This window comes from Babylonia areolata, chromosome 14 (genome assembly GCF_041734735.1).
Source record: "Babylonia areolata isolate BAREFJ2019XMU chromosome 14, ASM4173473v1, whole genome shotgun sequence".
NCBI lineage: Eukaryota > Metazoa > Mollusca > Gastropoda > Neogastropoda > Buccinidae > Babylonia > Babylonia areolata.
In genome coordinates, this window is record NC_134889.1 from 19,708,162 (window position 1) to 19,728,440 (window position 20,279).

At 41.9% G+C, this 20,279-nt stretch overlaps 2 protein-coding genes across 2 annotated transcripts in view; both read left to right on the top strand.

The window, feature by feature from the left end:
• Nucleotides 1-4,888, top strand: part of LOC143289636 (histone H2A-like) — a 10,994-nt gene extending 6,106 nt beyond the window's left edge. Inside the window, exon 4 of the mRNA XM_076598682.1 lies at nt 4,832-4,888. Within this exon, the coding sequence (XP_076454797.1) occupies nt 4,832-4,888 (57 nt within the window). The remainder of the gene's footprint in view (nt 1-4,831) is intronic.
• The window catches only part of LOC143289895 (uncharacterized), a 42,637-nt gene continuing 27,061 nt past the window's right edge, over nt 4,704-20,279 (top strand). The window contains exon 1 of the mRNA XM_076599118.1: nt 4,704-4,712. The gene's annotated coding sequence lies outside the window, so the exon portion shown is untranslated. The remainder of the gene's footprint in view (nt 4,713-20,279) is intronic.

Consider the following 20,279-nt stretch of genomic DNA (forward strand, 5'->3'; position numbering starts at 1 on the left):
AAAAGGCGGTGGTGGTGGAGCACCGCCTCTCTTACAGGCGTAATGACTGGCTATAAAAGGGCGATGGGTCTGGTGTGGGGAGATCAGTTTGCAACTTGCTGTCAACTGAAAACATGTCTGGACGTGATGAAGGAGGAAAAGTCAAGGGAAAGAGCAGGTCTCGCACAAGAGTGCAGTTACCATCCATCATCCAGGGTGAAATGCAGCATATTTCCGACATAAAGTTCGTAGACCGGGCCATTGTTCATTTTGTTTGCCCCGAAAGGGGGTGGGGTTTAAGTTTTTAAGAAAACCGGCCGCAAAAGGTCTTTTAAACTTTTTCGGAAAATATGCGCATTTCCCCCTGGAGGGAGGATGGTAACGCCCCCCTCTGGTGCAGCCCCGTCTTTCCCCTTGATTTCCCCTTCATCACGTCCAGCTTTTTCATTACAAAATTCAAACCCTCCCCACCCAGACCCTCCCCCTTTTAACCTTCATTACGCTGTAAGAGAGGCGGTGCCCCAACAGCTTTGTTTACAACCCCCCCCCCCCCCTCGTTTCCCCACCACCCTTTTTTTTTAAACCTTCTTGCGACCTCTTTAACTCCCCACCAGGGATCCTCCCCCTCCCTCACCCCACCTCCCTGGTCCCCCACCCCCACCCCCAAAATAAAAACCCTTCTTCCCCTCACCCCCCACCTTTTTTTTCTTTCTTTTTTTTTTTTTTTTTTAAAAGATTTTGTTCGATTTTGTGTTTAAAAAAAACCAAACAATACAACAAACAAAACAAACATAAAAATTTGGTTTTTGGGCAAAATTTTTTTTTATTTTTTTAATTTTATTGTTTTTTTTATTTTTAAAAAATTTTTAAAAAACTTAGGTTCCAGAGTAAAATATAAAATTTTGTTTAATTTACAAAGATAGATTTGGAAAAGGGAAAAACAATTTATAAAAAAAAAACCAATAAAAATACAAAAGGGGGAAAAAAAAATTGGTTTTTTTTTTTTCAATTAGCCTTTAAATAATTTGGGGAATCGCAAAAATGTATTTTACCCCCCTTTCAAAATTTTAAAAAAAAATCATTTACGAAGGGAAAAAAAGTTAAAAAGTTAAATTTTTAATAATTTATTTTATAAGTTCCCCTCTTGCCCTCCCTTTTGTGGTTTTGGGGTTTGGGTGGTGGTGTTTTTCCCTTTCCCTTTTTAAGAGGTGATGTACTGTTGGGTCATGCGCAGAACCTTCTAGCGTAAATAGATTTCAACAGCGGGGGACCGTCCAGACACCGGGATCTTCGTTTTCTTAAAACAGTTTCGTCCCCTCAACCCCAAATCCCCCTTTTTTTGGGAATATTTTGTATTTTTTTTAAAAAATTGCAAAAAATTGATCTAGAAAAACAAAAAAAAACAAATAAATCGGATTCCAAGAACTGTCTCAATTGTTTTTAAAAAGTGTTTTTATTTTTGTGTTTCTTTTTTATTTTTTACATTACTCTTCTTATTTTTACACAACTTTTAAATTTTTATTTATTAAAATAACAAAAAAATTTAGGGGGTAAATTAATAAGTTTTTAAAGGAAGGCAATTGCTACCTTTTTGGGGGGGTTTTGGATATTTTATTTTACCTTTTTTTTGGGGGCGGTTTGGGGGTTTATTTTTGTTCGGGGCGTAGATCTTCCTAATATGTGGTTTTTGGGGTGGGGTTTCCCCCACTGGTGGGTTGTGCTTGGGTGGGGTTGGGTTTATTTTTCTTTGCGACTCACCTTCAATTTGTTTGTAGGGTTTTTAAAATGGTTGGTCGAAATTTTATTTGTTTGTTGTGTTGGGGTTTGTGTGGTGCAGCTTTTTTGATTCGATCTTTCCCCCAATTTGGGTCAGTTTTCTTTTAAAGGGGGGGGGGAAAAAGAAAAAAAATAAACAAACCCTTTTCTGTTTATATTTTTTGGGGAAAATAGGGGGAGAAGACGGGTTTGAATAAATAGAAAATCCTTTAAAATTTTAAGCAAATCAACCAATTTGGTTTGTTTGTGTTTTTTTTTTTTTTCCCGGCCCTTTCCCTTTTTGGTAAGGGACTGTAAAAAAAGGTTAATATAAAACTAAATAAAGTGGGGGCTTGAAAAAAAAAAAAAAGCAGTAGTGGTGGTTTTAATCATAAAAAGGGCTTTCGTAGGGGTGTGGAACGTAAAAAGGGGCACAGTGTGGTGGTGTGAATCGTGAAAAGACTGCACGTATGGTGGAACATGAAAAGACTGCCTTTTTGGTGTGAATCATGAAAAGCTGAAATTTTGTGGTGGGGGGTAAAATCATTGAAAAGCTGCACTTTTGTGGGGGTGAATCAGTAAAAAACCCGCACTGTAGTGGTGGGGGAATCAGTGAAAAGGGCATTGAAAGGTGGGTAAAATCAGTGAAAAGAGCACGTAGTGGTTTTAATCATGAAAAGAGCACGTAGTGGTGGGGGAAAAGTGAAAGTTGCACGTAGGGGTGTGAACCCTTAAAAAGATTGCCCCGTAGGGGTTTTAACCCGTGAAAAGATTGACAGTTAGGGGTTTGGTGTGAACAGTGAAAAGCGCACTGTAGGGGGGGGAGTGTGGGAACAGTGAAAAGACGCACTGAAAGTGGTGGGGAATCAGGGGGAAAAGACCTGCCTGTAGAGGGTTTGGTTTTGTGAAACGGGTTGGAAAAGATGTTTGATTTGGGGGGGGAAAACCCATGAAAAGAGCACGAGGGGTTTGAATTCAAAAAACGCACTTATTGGGGAATCTAAAAAAAGACTCCTGTGGGTTAAATCAGGGGAAAAGACTGCAGAGTTTTAATCAGTGGTTCCCTGAATGGTGTTTGGAAAGTTGCCGTGTGGTGGTGTGAATCCGTGAAAAGTTGCACTGTAAGGGAAATCGGAAAAGATTGGTTGGTGTGAATATAAAAATATTTTTTTAATAAAAATATTCACTGAAAATGTGGGGGAATGTGAAAGATTGCCTTAGTGGTGTGTAACAAAAAAAGTTCACTGTATGGGTGAATCGAAAAAAAGTTGTGTTGGTGTGAATCCGTGAAAAATTGAGGGGGGGTTGAATCCGAAAAAGTTGGTGGGGGTTTGGGTGTGGGGAAAACTAAAGTAGGTTAATGAAAAAGACTGACTTATGGGGGAAATCAGGAAAACTGATGAGGTGGGTGAATTAAAAAGTGCCATATTTTAATCTGAAAAACCCAGATATTATTATAAAATATTATTTTATCTAAAGACCAATTACTTATCATAAAAATTTTTATTTAATAATTTAAAAACTACATAATGTTTATAAAAGGCCACATTTTTGGGGTTTTTAATCGTGAAAAAGATGCATGTGTGGGTGAATCAGTGAAAAAAAACCGCCTGAAATTGGTTTTTAATATGAAAAGACTGCACTGTAGTGGTGTGAATCAGTGAAAAGAATGCACTGTAGTGGTGTGAAACAGTGAAAAAAGACTGCACAGTAGTGGTGGTGTTAATCAGTGAAAAGACTGGCACTGTAGGTATGGTGTGAGTCAGGAAAAGACTGCAACTGTAGTGAGGATTTTGTAATCAGCGAAAAAGACTGCCAAGTAGTGGTGGTTTTAATCATGAAAAGACTGCACTGTAGTGGATGGAGTTAATCAGTGAAAACACTGCACAGTAGTGGTGTGAAACAGTGAAAAGACTGCACAGAAGTGGTGACGTGAATCATGAAAAGGAACTGCACAGTAGTGTGTTAACCATGAAAAGACTGCACTGTAGTAGTGGTGTGAATCAGTGAAAAGACTGCACTGTAGTGGTGTGAATCAGTGAAAAGACTGCACAGTAGTGGTGGTGTTAATCAGTGAAAAGACTGCACTGTAGTGGTGGTGTTAATCAGTGAAAACACTGCACAGTAGTGGTGTGAACCAGTGAAAAGACTGCACTGTAGTGGTGATGTGAATCAGTGAAAAGACTGCACAGTAGTGGTGTGAACCAGTGAAAAGACTGCACTGTAGTGGTGTGAATCCGTGAAAAGATTGCACTGTGGTGGTGGTGTGAATCAGTGAAAAGACTGCAGAGTAGTGTGAGTCAGTGAAAAGACTGCACTGTAGTGGTGTGAATCAGTGAAAAGACTGCTCTGTAGTGGTGGTGTGAATCAGTGAAAAGACTGCACAGTAGTGGTGTGTAATCAGTGAAAAGATTGCACAGTAGTGGTGTGAATCAGTGAAAAGACTGCACTGTAGTGGTGGTGTTAATCAGTGAAAAGACTGCACTGTAGTGGTGGTGTGAATCAGTGAAAAGACTGCACAGTAGTGGTAGTGTGAATCAGTGAAAAGACTGCACTGTAGTGGTGGTGTGAATCAGTGAAAAGACTGCACTGTAGTGGTGGTGTTAATCAGTGAAAAGACTGCACTGTAGTGGTGTTAATCAGTGAAAAGACTGCACTGTAGTGGTGGTGTTAATCAGTGAAAAGATTGCACAGTGTGGGTAATCAGTTTCAGTTAATCAGTGAAAAGACATACAGTAGTAGTGGTGGTGTAAAAAGACTGCACAGTAGTGGTGGTGTGAATCCGAGAAAACAAAAAAGATGTATGAACGTGTGTGTGTGTGTGTGTGTATGTGTGTGTGTGTGTGTGTGTGTGTGTGTGTGTGTGTGTGTGCCGTGGGTTGGTGTGTGTGTGTGTCGTGGGTTGGTATGTGTGTGTCGTGGGTTGTATATGTGTGCGAACAGTAGAGATGGGTTTGGGTGGGGTTGTTTTTTTTCAAATCCAGTGTGCACTTCACTGGCAGAGACAGACGTGGACACATCCAGACTGAAAAGTCACATGCACAAACTCGAGCTTTATTTTCAGTTCAGCACAACCTGTGTAAAAATGTCCTCATAGCCGTACTCGGCTTCTGCGCTGGAGACGGAAATCGTACAACCTTCACCGGTCTTCTGAGTTCCTATCTTCATGTGAACAATCTGTCCAACACACACACACACTCTCTCTCTCTCTCTCTCTCTCTCTCTCTCTCTGTCAAAGTCTGGTCAAGACATATCAGTAAAGATGTCTGGACCGGCTGAACGTATAACAAGAGTACAACCAGACGCTGCGTCATCGTTGATTTCACACGTCGTGTCGGTCACTGGACAAGCAAGTTAACACTACAGATAACCACTTAGTGGACTCGCCAGGTACAAGATGTTTATGATGAACTTTGTGGTATACCACGTGCAGTGATTAACAGATCCCAAGGTCTTGACCTGGCAGTGAATAGCATGCGCCGCGCGTGAAGCGGTCACGTTCCTAGGAAACGTTCTTCACAAACTGACTGCATGGTGAGTTAAAATGCTGGAGTGGACACGACTCATGGGCCAGCAAGCGGTGATGGTTCAGGGTTCAGTTCAAGTACACAGACGTCAACATGTTTGCGTTCATTGCCGATATCAAACATCGTGGAAATCAGTGTGCGACGAACATAGGGCTTTCCAAACTGGTCGTCCTCCCTGCCTTGCCGAATGCCCAAGGACAGCATCGTAGCTCTCGCTTCCCCAAGTGAATGTGTGTATGATAGTCAGTCGTGTCCTTCTTCTTCTTCTTCTGCATTCGTGGGCTGCAACTCCCACGTTCACTCGCATGTACACGAGTGGGCTTTTACGTGCATGACCGTTTTTACCCCGCCATGTAGGCAGCCATACTCCGCTTTCGAGGGTGTGCATGCTGGGTATGTTCTTGTTTCTCATAACCCACCGAACGCTGACATGGATTACAGGATCTTTAACGTGCGTATTAGATCTTCTGCATGCGTTTACACACGAAGGGGGTTCAGGCACTAACAGGTCTGCACATATGTTGACCTGGGAAATCGTAAAAATCTCCACCCTTTACCCACCAGGCGCCGTCACCGTGATTCGAACCCGGGACCCTCAGACTGAAAGTCCAACGCTTTAACCACTCGGCTATTGCGCCCGTCATCAGTCGTGTCCGACTAGGACCACCAGAACAGCAGAGGAGGCATCTGCTGTCCTGACTATCTGGGCTAAAATTTGATTATAGTGGAGAGTGCCTTACCTAAGTTACATCCGCTTTCTCGGTCAAGAAGGTTTTATGACAGCAAGCGTTGGGATGGATCCCAAGGCTGCAGCACTAAGAGCCAGAGCGATCTTGCCTCCAAGTTTGAGAGTCATAGTCCTTCACAAAAGACTAAGCTGTATATGACTTCCTATTGCAGCGGAGAAACCATTGATCATACAGCCCTCATTTTGCTGTTGGCCCAACTTTAAGCTCACGTCAATCCAAGTGAATGACAATAAATAACAAGAGGCAAAGCCTTCAAGACTCACTTGTGCTTCACGCTTTATCTTGTAAAGGAATCATTAGGAGGGGGGGGGGAAAGAGATTTTTAAAATGGTTGAAAAGTGCTCTGTATTAAATATGATGGATAAGCTTGGGAGAAGAAAAAAGAAAAGAAAAGAAAAAAAAATGTAATGTTTAAGATGAGAAAGATCAGTTTAACGCAAATTAAGTCCCCTAGCATTAATTACAGAGTAATTTCCCTCTTTTTTTTTTTTACTATCTGCAAATAAATAAACTTCCATGCTCAGCAAAAGAAGTTCGTGTTTGAACAAAAAATGATAATAATGACTGCTCTTGTTGTTGTGTCAGAATATCAGATCAAAGTGCCAAGTTTAGAGAATACAAAAAATATAACAGTAAATGCAGTTTGCATATAATTAGGCTTCTTTTTTTTGTGTGTGTGCCCATCCCAGAGGTGCAATATTGTTTTAAACAAGATGACTGGAAAGAACTGAATTTTTCCTATTTTTATGCCTAATTTGGTGTCAACTGACAAAGTATTTGCAGAGAAAATGTCAATGTTAAAGTTTACCACGGACATACACACACACACAGAGAGAGAGACAACTGAACACCGGGTTAAAACATAGACTCACTTTGTTTACACAAGTGAGTCAAAAACGAAATGATACATCACGTATTCACGCATCGCACACGCAGCGAACTCTCTACCCACTCATCACTCTCACTCTCCCAAATGAATGACAGAACAAAATAAAAACACGATAGTAGCCGAAATCGCGCATTTACTCATTGCATTACACTGTGAGCTCCTTCCACCTCCCCACCCACATCTACGTCTTCAGTCTTCTATTCATGGTCACGCCGTATTTGTAGACAATTATGCTAAGTAGTTGGTGTGTGCAGCGAAGCATATAGACACCGAACAAATAAAACAGTCACACACACACAAAATAGGGGTTGGGGAGAGAATGTGTCACGGACTGCATACAGCTGATGTAAAAACAACACAGTCTGTCGACCAACACACACACACACACACACACACAATAGGGGTTGGGGAAAGAATGTGTCACGGACTGCATACAGCTGATGTAAAAACAACACAGTCTGTCAACCAACAGACACACACACACACACACAATAGGGGTTGGGGAAAGAATGTGTCACGGACTGCATACAGCTGATGTAAAAAACAACACAGTCTGTCAACCAACACACACACACACACACACACACACACAATAGAGGTTGGGGAAAGAATGTGTCACGGACTGCATACAGCTGATGTAAAAACAACACAGTCTGTCGACCAACACACACACACACACACACACACACAATAGGGGTTGGGGAAAGAATGTGTCACGGACTGCATACAGCTGATGTAAAAACAACACAGTCTGTCGACCACACACACACACACACACACACACACACACACAATAGGGGTTGGGGAAAGAATGTGTCACGGACTGCATACAGCTGATGTAAAAACAACACAGTCTGTCGACCAACACACACACACACACACACAATAGGGGTTGGGGAAAGAATGTGTCACGGACTGCATACAGCTGATGTAAAAACAACACAGTCTGTCGACCACACACACACACACACACACACACACACACACAATAGGGGTTGGGGAAAGAATGTGTCACGGACTGCATACAGCTGATGTAAAAACAACACAGTCTGTCGACCAACACACACACACACACACACACACACACACAATAGGGGTTGGGGAAAGAATGTGTCACGGACTGCATACAGCTGATGTAAAAACAACACAGTCTGTCGACCAACACACACACACACACACACACACACACACACACACACAATAGGGGTTGGGGAAAGAATGTGTCACGGACTGCATACAGCTGATGTAAAAACAACACAGTCTGTCGACCAACACACACACACACACACACACACACACACACACACACACACACACACACACACACACACACACACACACACACACAATAGAGGTTGGGGAAAGAATGTGTCACGGACTGCATACAGCTGATGTAAAAACAACACAGTCTGTCGACCAACACACACACACACACACACACACTCCACAGTGGTATCACATTGCATTGGACCTGTCCACGTTTATTCCGGTTTTGTCATGCGTTTCTTTTTTTTCATTTTCCTCCTCCTTTCTCTCCCTGCTGACTCCTCTCACATCACATCCACCCCACGCCCCGCCCCGCCCCGCCCACCAACATCCACATAACACAGGTACGAGAAAATTCCTACATCAAAATTGTACAGAGGAAACAAAACAGCTAACATGGATTAATTTCGTTGAAATTATATTACAGAATCTTGGTTTAAGACACGTTTGGAATAATCAGTCAACATTCAATATTCATAGACTTAGCCATGTTATAATGAATAAGCTAGAATATGGATATGTTTTATTCTGGAAGAGAAACAAATCTGAAAATAAATCTAAGCTACTATTCTATAATAAAATTACTCGTGAATACAGAACCGAACCTTATTTGCTTGAAGGATATCTTGATTATAATCAAAAACAATCACTGTGCAAATTAAGAATATCCTGTCATGATTTAGCAATAGAAAAAGGCCGATATTTCAACATTCCAAAAGAAAGGAGACTATGTTTACAATGTTAAACAATAGAGGATGAATTTCATTTCTTAGATGACTGCGAATTATACAAAGAAATTAGAACAGAATTCATACAAAAAATTCAAAATTACACTCTAAATATCATTAAACCCAGTCAGCTAATACTGGAAGACAAACAAACTTGTGGGACTGTTTGGAAAGTTTGTCAGTAACTGCTGCCATAGCGTGCTGGAGTGATTCAATGTCTTGTTCAATATATTTATCTATTTTGTTTTGCTTGGGTTTGTCCGAACGTAGTGACGCCTTCTTCAGAAAATGAAATCGAAACTTTTAATGTCTACTCGTTCGTAATTGCGTGCACACAGGAAAAATGACCCACCACTTTGAGACCTCAAAATCCTTCACAGTATCTGTCGTGTCATATGGGATTGGCCTGCATTGATCATCGATTATCATCGACTGCTCATCGCAAACACACACACTCACGAGCGCAGAGAGAGAGGGAGGGGGGGGGGGGGTGAGGGGGGTGATAGGTTCCGTTTATTTTAGAAAGAAAAGGGAGAGAAAGAGAGATACATTTATTTTCAAATATGAATTCCACACGGTATGAATAATCATCCCCCATGTCACTCAGAGAGAGAGAGAGAGAGAGGTGATAGTTCTTTATGTTAGAAAGAAAACGAGAGATAGGTGGATCTTTATTTTTGAATATGAATTACACTCGGTATTAATAATCATTCCCCGAGTCGCTCCATATAAAAGCTAATGCCAGTTGGGAATACACATTGAGCACACACACACACACACACACACACACACACACACACACACACACACACACACACACACACACACACACACACACACACACACACACACACACACACATTGTCTTGTTAAACGATATAAAGTCCGAACTAACACGCGTTTGATAATACTGATACAGTCTTTAAGTATGTGTAAACACGACCCTGTACATCGACTTGCACAGTTCATATACGAATCAAAGTACATGTCATAACGTACACGTTAACTCTCTCCATACGAACAGCGAAAGAGACGACGTTAACAGTGTTTCATCCCAATTACTATCATCAAAATATTGCAAGCGGAACGCTCTTATACAGAAGAGGTGAATGTTGACAAAGAATACCACAGTTCTAACGACGGAAGCTAAAGGTTGGGTCATTCAGACACCCACTGGACATCCGAGGGGTCTGTGTAGAGGAGAAGAGAGGACTGGCCGTACTGAGTGAGTTAAAAGTTAGTCAGTTTTACCTCTCGTTGTTGTGTCTGTAAACCTTCTTTAATAATTCTAATGACATGTAGATGTGATCCTGATTGACACACGCACACATTCTCTCTCTCTCTCTCTCTCTCTCTCTCTCTCTCTCTCGCGTCACATACACAGAGAGAGAGAGGGGGGGGATTACCCTACATTTTCTGTAAATATCAGTGTCGGTTGTCCAGATAACCGATTTTGGTTCGAGGGAGACGGTATTTGTGATAACAAAGTTCGTGCTGTTTGTTCAAGAACAGTGGTAGGCCTCAAGATATAAAACTGGCAGTCAAAACAAAACTTGTGTGAAGTACTAGATGCCTTTAAAAAGAACTTAAATCAGATGTGAAGTTATGTCTTAATTATCGACCCCATTCCAATTGTTTTTTCCCTTATTTTCCCCTGGTGTTGTTGTTACACATAGCTGTTTATTTCCGATATTTAAAAAAAAAAAAAAAATTCCCCTCAAGGCCTGACTAAGCGCGTTGGGTTACGCTGCTGGTCAGGCATCTGCTTGGCAGATCTGGTGTAGCGTATATGGATTTGTCCGAACGCAGTGACGCCTCCTTGAGCTACTGAAACTGAAACTAAAAATGTATATATCGTTTCTGTTCCTTACTTCTTCCCCCCTCAACGAAACAGACGTGGTTGCTGATTCCTTTCTTTCAAACAGCACTTTAGTTTGGTTGAAAGCAGTATGTGTGTGGAAACCAACATAATCTACAGGTCAAAATAAGAAAAGAGCTTGATGCAGTCTTCACACACAGCAGCATAAGCCGATGACTGTCAATTTTTCAATCATGTGGGGTAAGGTAAGGAGTTGTTTCCAACGAAAATGCCGGTTGCAGTCGTTTGCGCCAGTGTGTGTGTGTGTGTGTGTGTGTGTGTGTGTGTGTGTGTGTGTTTTGTTTAAATAGTGTTTAAATGTGTGGGTTTTTTTAATACAATTAAAATATATATATATATGATTTAGAAATAGTTCTTTCTTACGGGTGGGTATAACGCAATATGTATATTTGTTGTATAGTTCATTTCTTTATCCCCTTGTGGTAACACGTACTCGGAATGTAGCAGTTTCCTCAGGCTGGGAAAAAGAGACACTGATAATGTGTCACTGGGATGAATCATATTGCTCTTGTTAAATGTGCTGTTGGTATATATCATTCAGATAGTAGTGAGTGTTTCAACTTGAAGTGGAGTTTGACGACCTATGGGGAAAACAACCCTTAAGGTAAATTTGCCCATGGTTTGGGTCTTGGGAGTGTTTTGGAGGGTTTTTACCCTGAGTCAATGTTTCAACTTAAAGTGGAGTTTGACGACCTATGGGGAAAACAACCCTTAAGGTAAATTTGCCCATAGTTTGGGTCTTGGGAGTGTTTTGGAGGGTTTTTACCCTGAGTCAATGGGCGTCGCGGACAGCTGCAAGCCAGGGTAGCACAACACTGTTCGGACGAGTTCAAGAAACGTCAGGCACTACCAGTAGTACCTGGATGGAGCAGGGGTGAACTGCGTCGGGAAAATGCCACTGAAACAACACTGATGTTTGGGCAGCGTGCACGCGCTCCTATGTGCACAAACACACATGCGCGCAGGCATGCACACACACACACACACACACACACACGCACGCACGCACACACACACACACACACACACACACACACACGCACGCACGCACGCACACACACACACACACACACACACACACACACGCACGCACGCACGCACGCACACACACACACACACACACACACACACACACACACACACACACACGCACACACACACACGACGTAGCACCGCCATTTCGATACCCTTACGTGTTTGTTTTTTTGTTTTTTTTAGTGTGTGTGTTTGTTTTTCTTTCTTTTTTCTTTCTTTTTTTGTTGTGCTTCCCAAAGCTTTCCATGGTGCTGCTGACGGGATGGAAATCGGGGCTCTTCAAAATAGTTAGCTTCTGTTTGTGAATAGCTTCGTCACTTTAGACGCCGCAGCCGCCGATCAGTGACTTGTAATCAGAACGCTGTAGGCGCCGTCCGGCGACTTGTTGAAAGAAAACTTCATAGAGCATTAAAACAACAACAACAACAACAACAACAACCCAACAGATAAATAAAACAATAATTCGAATGTAAAGCGTCAGCTTCATTTCCGCCTGTCGTCTCAAGTTTAACTCTCTCCATACGAACGGCGAAAAAGACGAGGATGACAGCGTTTCACCGCAATTAACATCATCAAAATATCACAAGCGGAAGGCTCTCATACTGAATAGGTGTATGTAGAGAACCAATTCCGCATTTCTGACGACGGAAGCAAAAGGTTTGGTCATTCAGACACCCAGTGGAAGTCCGAGGCGGTCTCTGTAGGGCAGAGGAGAGGACTGGCCGTCCTGAGTGAGTTAATATAAGTTTTGTGCGTATTTCTCCAAACGTTCCTATATTGTGCTTCAGTGACAGTTCCTGGTCACGTTAACTGGTTGTATGGCCTAGATATATACCGAATTTTTAGGGGTTGTTTACTAATAGCATTTCCTTTTTAAATTTATCAGCAAACGTGTAAACAAATTATCTTAGGTAGTAAAGCAGACGGGTCAGAAAGAACCAAGCTGGAACTACAAGAAGGCCAACATGGAAAATTTTTCAGCAGCTTACTGAAGAACTATGCCTGGAAATTTGCCAAGCAAGCAAAGACAACATCAACACAAATGCCAAACGCTTCACAGAAACCATCCTTGAAGCTGCGAAGCAGAGTGTACAAAGAGGGCGTCGCGAAGATGACAAACCTTTCTGGAGTGATACACTACAAACAGCTACATGACCACCTCACACTAGCCAAAGAGGAACTGGAGAAAGCACCAAATCCAGAAAGAACAGCAATATACAACAGAGTGAGAGCACTCTTTGATGAAGAAGGGACAAAAGAGACACAAAGGGCATGACAGGAGAAGACTGAGTCTCTGAACATGGAAAGGGACACTGGCAAGCTGTGGGAGCCTACAAATTTTGAATTCTTCCTCGTTGTCGAAATCACTGTCATCATCATCATCACCTTCTCCTTCTTCCTTCCCACCCCTTCTTCATCTTATCTATCAACTTTTGATTTTTATTTGATTTTTTTTTTAAATGAATAGTTAAGAGAAAAGAATGAACGAGAACAGACGTCAACACGTCAAAGGCTGGGTCGATAATAAAACGGCGAATGACACATGCAGAGATAACCTGCTATCAGGACAACAACAACATCAACAATGGGCAAAACACTGAAAAAGCAGACGGCATTTGACGCCCACCGATCACTGACTGATTAAGATGATGGGATCGACAAACCTTGATAAAAGTGTGGACACGGGACAGACAGCAGTGTGAATCAAGACAAACAGGTCTGGACGTTATCATTATCTTGATCGTGTATCTTCTTCTTCTTCTTCTGCGTTCGTGGGCTGCAACTCCCACGATCACTCGTATATACACGAGTGGGTTTTACGTGTATAACCGTTTTTACCCCGCCATGTAGGCAGCCATACTCCGTTTCGGAGGTGTGGACACTGGGTATGTTCTTGTTTCAATAACCCACCGAACGTTGACATGGATTACAGGATCTTTTACGTGCGTATTTTATCTTCTGCTTGTGTATACACACGACGTGAGTTCAGGCGCTAGTAGGTCTGCACATATGTTGTTGACCTGGGAGATCGGAAAAATCTCCACCCTTTACCCACCAGGCGCCGTCACCGAGATTCGAACCCGGGACCCTCAGATTGAAAGTCCAACGCTTTAACCATTCGGCTATTGCGCCCGTCAGTCCCGGGTTCGAAGCTCGGTGACGGCGCCTGGTGGGTTAAAGGGTGGAGATTTTTCCGATCTCCCAGGTCAACATATGTGCAGACCTGCTAGTGCCTGAACCCCCTTCGTGTGTATACGCAAGCAAAAGATCAAATACGCACGTTAAAGACCCTGTAATCCATGTCAGCGTTCGGTGGGTTATGGAGACAAGTACATACCCAGCATGCACACCCCCGAAAGCGGAGTATGGCTGCCTACATGGCGGGGTAAAAACGGTCATACACGTAAAAGCCCACTCGTGTATATACGAGTGAACGTGGGAGCTGCAGCCCACGAATAAAGAAGAAGAAGAAGAACCCGGGACCCTCAGATTGAAAGTCCATCGCTTTAACCACTCGGCTTTTGCACCCGCCGATCGTGTATCAATCCGGAGAACAACTTCTTCCATGAACTCGGCCAGTCTATGTCCGTCCGTCTGTGTCTGAAAGAGAATAGACATCGCCAAATCCCCACAGCCCTTCCACTCTTCCCCAACCAACACCCCCACCCCGAATTGACACCATCTTGTCCGGCACAGGCTGGAAAGGTGTGTGTGTGTGTGTGTGTGTGTGTGTGTGTGTGTGTGTGTGTGTGTGTGTGTGTGTGTGTGTGTGTGTGTGTGTGTGTGTGTGTGTGCCGGTGTGTGTGTGTGGAGGGGGGGGGGGGTAGGGAGGAATGATAGGAGCAGAGTATTTGTCCTAAGGAGCTATAGTATGTCGGCCGAAAAATGGGCGATTTTTTTTTTAACGTTGTGTAGTTTCTCAAAAATGTATTCTGTGTTAAAGTGTCCTAATATCTTTGTAAAGGATATTAGCAACGGAAAAGGAAACACACACACACACACACGCACATACACACACACACACACACACACACACACACACACACACACACACACACACACACCTGTTGAATTTGAGAGGAACACCTATAACTTTTTGTTGGGTTCCTTCTCACCTTGGTCTCCTATATAATGAATGGGCTGACAGGGCTGTAAGATAAGGTTCAAAACACCAACAGGGAACCACAGAACTTTATGTGCCTTTGTACCGCTTACTAGAAAAAGCATCATGGAGCAAAGTCAGGGAAGTATACCAGCAAAATGGCAGAGTTTTAAATAAAAGTATAAATAATATTCAACAACTGGAATCTATCAATCAATCAGATACATTCAGTAATTCAATCAGATAAGGCAAATTCAGACATTATCAAACAGGATAAAGCTGAACGCTTTTATAACAAAGTTCAGCAGAGATGTTAAATGCATATGTGGAGAATCTATTTCTAGCAAACACATTCTCTTTGAATGTCAGAGTCTGAAATCGTTTTTACAAAACTTCTCGGAAAATTCTTGTGAATGTGTTTTTGACAATTTCAAGATGTTATCTGCTATTGCAGAAGGTTTGCTGCATAGTCCAATAGAACATTAAAAAATTTTGTTATAGTTGTTACATTTGTTTGATGTTAGCGTTTCCTTCTATATAATGCCTATGTCTCCTCTTTTAATGTTTTATTTTTTCCAATGCTCTGTATCTTTCCCAACCATACACACACATGCGCACACACGCGCACACACACATACACACACACCATTTTTCACCCTCTGCCCAATACTGTCCCCACCACCACGCCCCGCCCTCCACCCCCACGCCCCCACCCCTCCTCCCCCCTCTTTTTTTTTTCTTTTTTTTTTCGTCTAATATCACTTAAAGTGGAAGACGTTAAACTGAAGACTGCTACTACTACCACATCCACACACACACACACACACACACACACAGAGGTGTTTTATTTTGTTGTTGTTTCTTTGCTTGTATCAGCGCGCCACGGCGCCTGCGCGTGTGCCTGACTGTGACTTGACTTGACTTGACTTGACTTGACTTCATTTATTGTCATAAAATCCCGAAGGATTAATAGACACAACAAAGAACAAAGGGAACAAAGAAATAAACGGTCATCTAATACGCATGCACTGAAATACATAGTTGGCAAGTGTTTTTTGACAGTCATCGCAGGTGAATAAATCACTTGGTTTTAGTATATTGTTTTGTATTTTTCTAGAGATCACATTTGATTGATGATCATGCTGCTGTATAGTAGTAATTAGATCGCTTCGCAAATTATGAAATAAGATACACGAATCTAAGAAATGCAATTCATCTTCAACAACTTCACATATAGCACATAACCTCTCTTCTCTGGGAATGTTTGCATATCTTCCTCGTTCGATGTTTAAATAATGTGCGCTTATTCTGAGTTGACAAAGAGCTTGTTTGTGAGCAAGATCGATTTTATCAGTTAGATAATTCTCTGTGTTCGTAGATCTAAACTGTTTTCAGAACAATAATCTACAACTAGAGGCGACGTCACAACCAACTCTCCTGACGTCATAGGTTCAAACAAACATGGCGGAAGCATGAAGGCGAGTCTGGCTGGATAAAAGAATAACAGGCGGTGGAGGACTTTTGGGGCTTTCCAGCGCCCGTGCACGGTGTTCCAGATTCAGTCGTCAGTGTCGTGGCAAACAAGTCTAAACAGTAAGATGATAGCAATGCAATTATGGCAGTCTCCGTCTCTCTGTCTCTGAGTCTTGGGCGGATGTGGTGACAGAGAGAGAGAGAGAGAGAGAGAGAATCAAAATGGGAATCAGAAAAAAACTTATTTATTATTATCCCAACAAGAGAATATGAGTTACCAACAAAGACTTACATACCTAAATCTACACTCGCTAAAAGGTAGAAAATTAAGAGGAGATTTGATGGAAACTTCAGTATAAGATATTAAATAACATAAATGATGTAAATGCAAGACATATCTTTAGAATGTCGGATTATGATAGTACAAGAAACTCGGTAAAGACATTTTTTTTTTTAGAACAATGCAACGCCAACCTTAGAAAAAATTCATTGGCTTACCAAATTGCACAAATATGAAACGCACTACCAACCAAAGTTAAACTTGCACAAAATAATAACACGTTCAAAAATCTCCTTGACACCAATACCACTTCAAAAGAAACATTTTCTGGTTATGATGAATGAAAGCAAAGTTCTTGCAGAAGCGTACTTGCGTATCCCGCCAAACAACAACAAACAAAAGAAGAAAATAAATAAATAGAATAAAAAGAAAGAAGTGAAGATGAAGATTAGTTGGGGACATAAAAAAAGGCCCGAGAGGTCTTGGCAGATAACCTGCCAGTCCCTACAATACTGTTGCTACTACTACTACTACTACTACTAAGAGAGAGAGATTCGAAAAACAGACACGAGAAAAAATAATGTATTTCGTCTAGAAGACCAGTACAGTGAATCCGGCCGAAGTTAGAAATATGTCACTCATTCCACCGTTACTTCGTATTTAAGGCATATTTATAGATCGAAAGACCGTCCTTTTAAAAGCAGGTCAAAGTATCACTTACGGAGGGTATCACTAAAAGTTTGACATCGATCGTAACTTTTGAAACAGAAAAAATCCGAATGGGTTGAGAATCTATTGCCTGCGCGCGTGTTGTATGTGTAGCCTATGTGCGTATGTGCATGCTTTGTGGTAACTGAAACCTAGAAGGCAGGACATTTCCAACTATTTACTCAGTAAAGGCAGATTGGATAATCAAGGCACAACCTTTAGCACGGGTTTTTTTTTTTTTTGTTTTTTGTTTTTGGGGTTGTTGTTTTTTTTTTGGGGGGGGGGGTTGTTTGTTTGTTTGGGTTTTTTTTTTGTTGTTGTTGTTGTTTTGTTTTTTTGTCTTTTTTTGTTTGTTTTTTGTTTTGTTTTTTCATTAAAAAAATTTTAATCTGTTTATTTTTCAAGTCTGATCCTCAGGTTTTTTCCACTCCACCCCACCTTTGACTGTTACAGGCCAATGACCCCACGTTTCATACACACACACACACACACACACACACACACACACCCGTAGGCCTACTCTGAGCAGCTTTGGTTGTATTGACAGAGATTAATCGTCTCTGGCCAGTTCAACACCCTTTCGTTTTCATTTCCTTCCAGTTACAGCTCGGGGCAACTGTAAAATGTAAAAGGTTCGCCCCTCATCGAGCAACACGAACAACGTGGCAGTAACAACTTCTGGCGCCGTGGCCGATTTGGGGGGTTTGAGTTCCTGCTTCAGCGGGATCAATCTTCTTCTCATTCTTCTTGTTCGCCTCTTCAAGGTGTCAGTCCAGCCCGTCTGATGAAGGTCTTTGTCCTCTCCAAATTCTGTCTGGAGCCATGGAGCTTGGTGTGCAGTGGGGTTGATGTCAGCCATACGGTGTCTCTCTGAGCCCCTTCAAGAGGGGACAGGACTGAAGAATGTGTTCAGATGTTTGGTCTTCGAGGCCACAGGAGCAGGTGGGAGATGGTACCAGCTTTATCTTCCTGAACACATGGGCATTGAGACGGCAACTTCCTGAACACGTGGGCATTGAGACGGCAACTTCCTGAACACGTGGACATTGAGACTGCAATGCCCAGTTAGTAATCTTATGATGACCATCTGTTGCCAGCTCTCAAGAAGGTGATATGCATCTCTCGTGGTTCTCGGTCGTAGCATGCGGAATCATTATATATGTATACATACTTGCCCTTTCCCACCCTCGCCCCACATGCACACCCTTCACCTTCTCAACCTTATTGCCGCCACGATTCCCCCACCCCCACCCCGGTGACGTTGTGAGAGGTACGCCCCTCATCGAACATTCGTAAACGCGAATACCTTGTGACTATCGGTTAAACACTTGGCTCTGTGGGCCGATTTTTGCGTTTGCGTTCCCGCTTCAGCGGAAACTTTCTACACATGTTTGTCAGTCCATTCCTTTCCATACATATACATTCAACCTCCTTCCTTCCACGACCTCTCCTTCCGAAAGTAGGTGCAAGACAAGGACGGTGGTATTCTAATCGCATGGACAACAGAAGTAAAACAAGAGAGGCAAAGCCTTCAAGACTCACTTGTGACTGAGAGTAAAACACACAAGCTTTTTATGTATTGAGTATAATTTCAAAATGTAATGTTTAAGATGAGAAAGATCAGTTTAAAGCAAATTAACTCCCCTAGCATTAATTACAGAGTAATTTCCCTTGTTTACTATCTACACCAAAACGTTTGCAAAATAAATAAAACTTCCATGCTTAGCAAAAGAAGTTCCTGTTTGAACAAAAAATGATAATAATGACTGCTCTTGTTGTTGGGTCAGAATATCAGATCAAAGTGCCAAGTTTAGAGATTACAAAAAATATAAATATAACAGTAAATGCAGTTTGCATGTAATTAGGCTTCTTTTTTTTCTTTTTTTCTTTTTTTTTTTTTTGTGCCCATCCCTGAGGTGCAATATTGTTTTAAACAAGATGACTGGAAAGAACTGAATTTTTCCTATTTTTATGCGTAATTTGGTGTCAACTGATAAAGCATTTGCAGAGAAAATGTCAATGTTAAAGTTTACCACGGACACACACACACACACACACACACACACACACACAGACAACCGAACACCGGGTTAAAACATAGACTCACTTTGTTTACACAAGTGAGTCAAAAAACAAGAAAACCAAGAGAAAGTTCAAAGGCCGTTTATTGCATCGATCAGCTCATGTCACAGTCACACCAGCAAGAGGTGATCAAAACACGAGCAGTTTAGGTGGTTTTTTTTTTTTTTTTTTTTTTTGGCTGGTCGTTGTGGTGGTGGTGTGAACAGTCTTCGCTGTTATCGGGCGTTCTCGACATCAGATGTGTACACACACACGACATCACACACACGTCTTATCTACTTTATGTGTATAGCCCTTTTGACTGCAAGGTTGTTTCAATCATTGTTATAGTTTATTTTTGCACGAAGACGCGTAAAAACGTGAAGCCAGAATTCGGTTGATGGTTGTTGTTTTGTTTTGTTTGTTTGTTTGTTTGTTTTTCGCTTTATTCTGTGGATTCGTTCAGAAAGTCGTGATCGAACTTGGACTCCATCATCCACTCAACAGAGTCCCGTTTAAGACTGGTTGAGGTGGGAAAATCAGGAAAGAGAAACTGATGGACAAAAACGGCCTTTGACTATAATGTTCCTAATATCAATTTTTTACGCCCCCATCCCCCACCCCCACACCTCCCTCCCCCCTCTCCTCCCCCCAAGCCAGTTAAAAACGATAAGTGTCATTTCATACGAATTTGTGTTGTGTGTTTACATGGAGGGTTACCACTGCTGACAACCTGCGCTTGTCCTGTGGTGCCGCTTTGTAAATTTTTGATTAAACAGTTCTAAATGAATGTTCTGAGTAGTACTGGTAGTTTGTTTTTGTTTTGTTTTTTGGGGTTTTTTTTTTT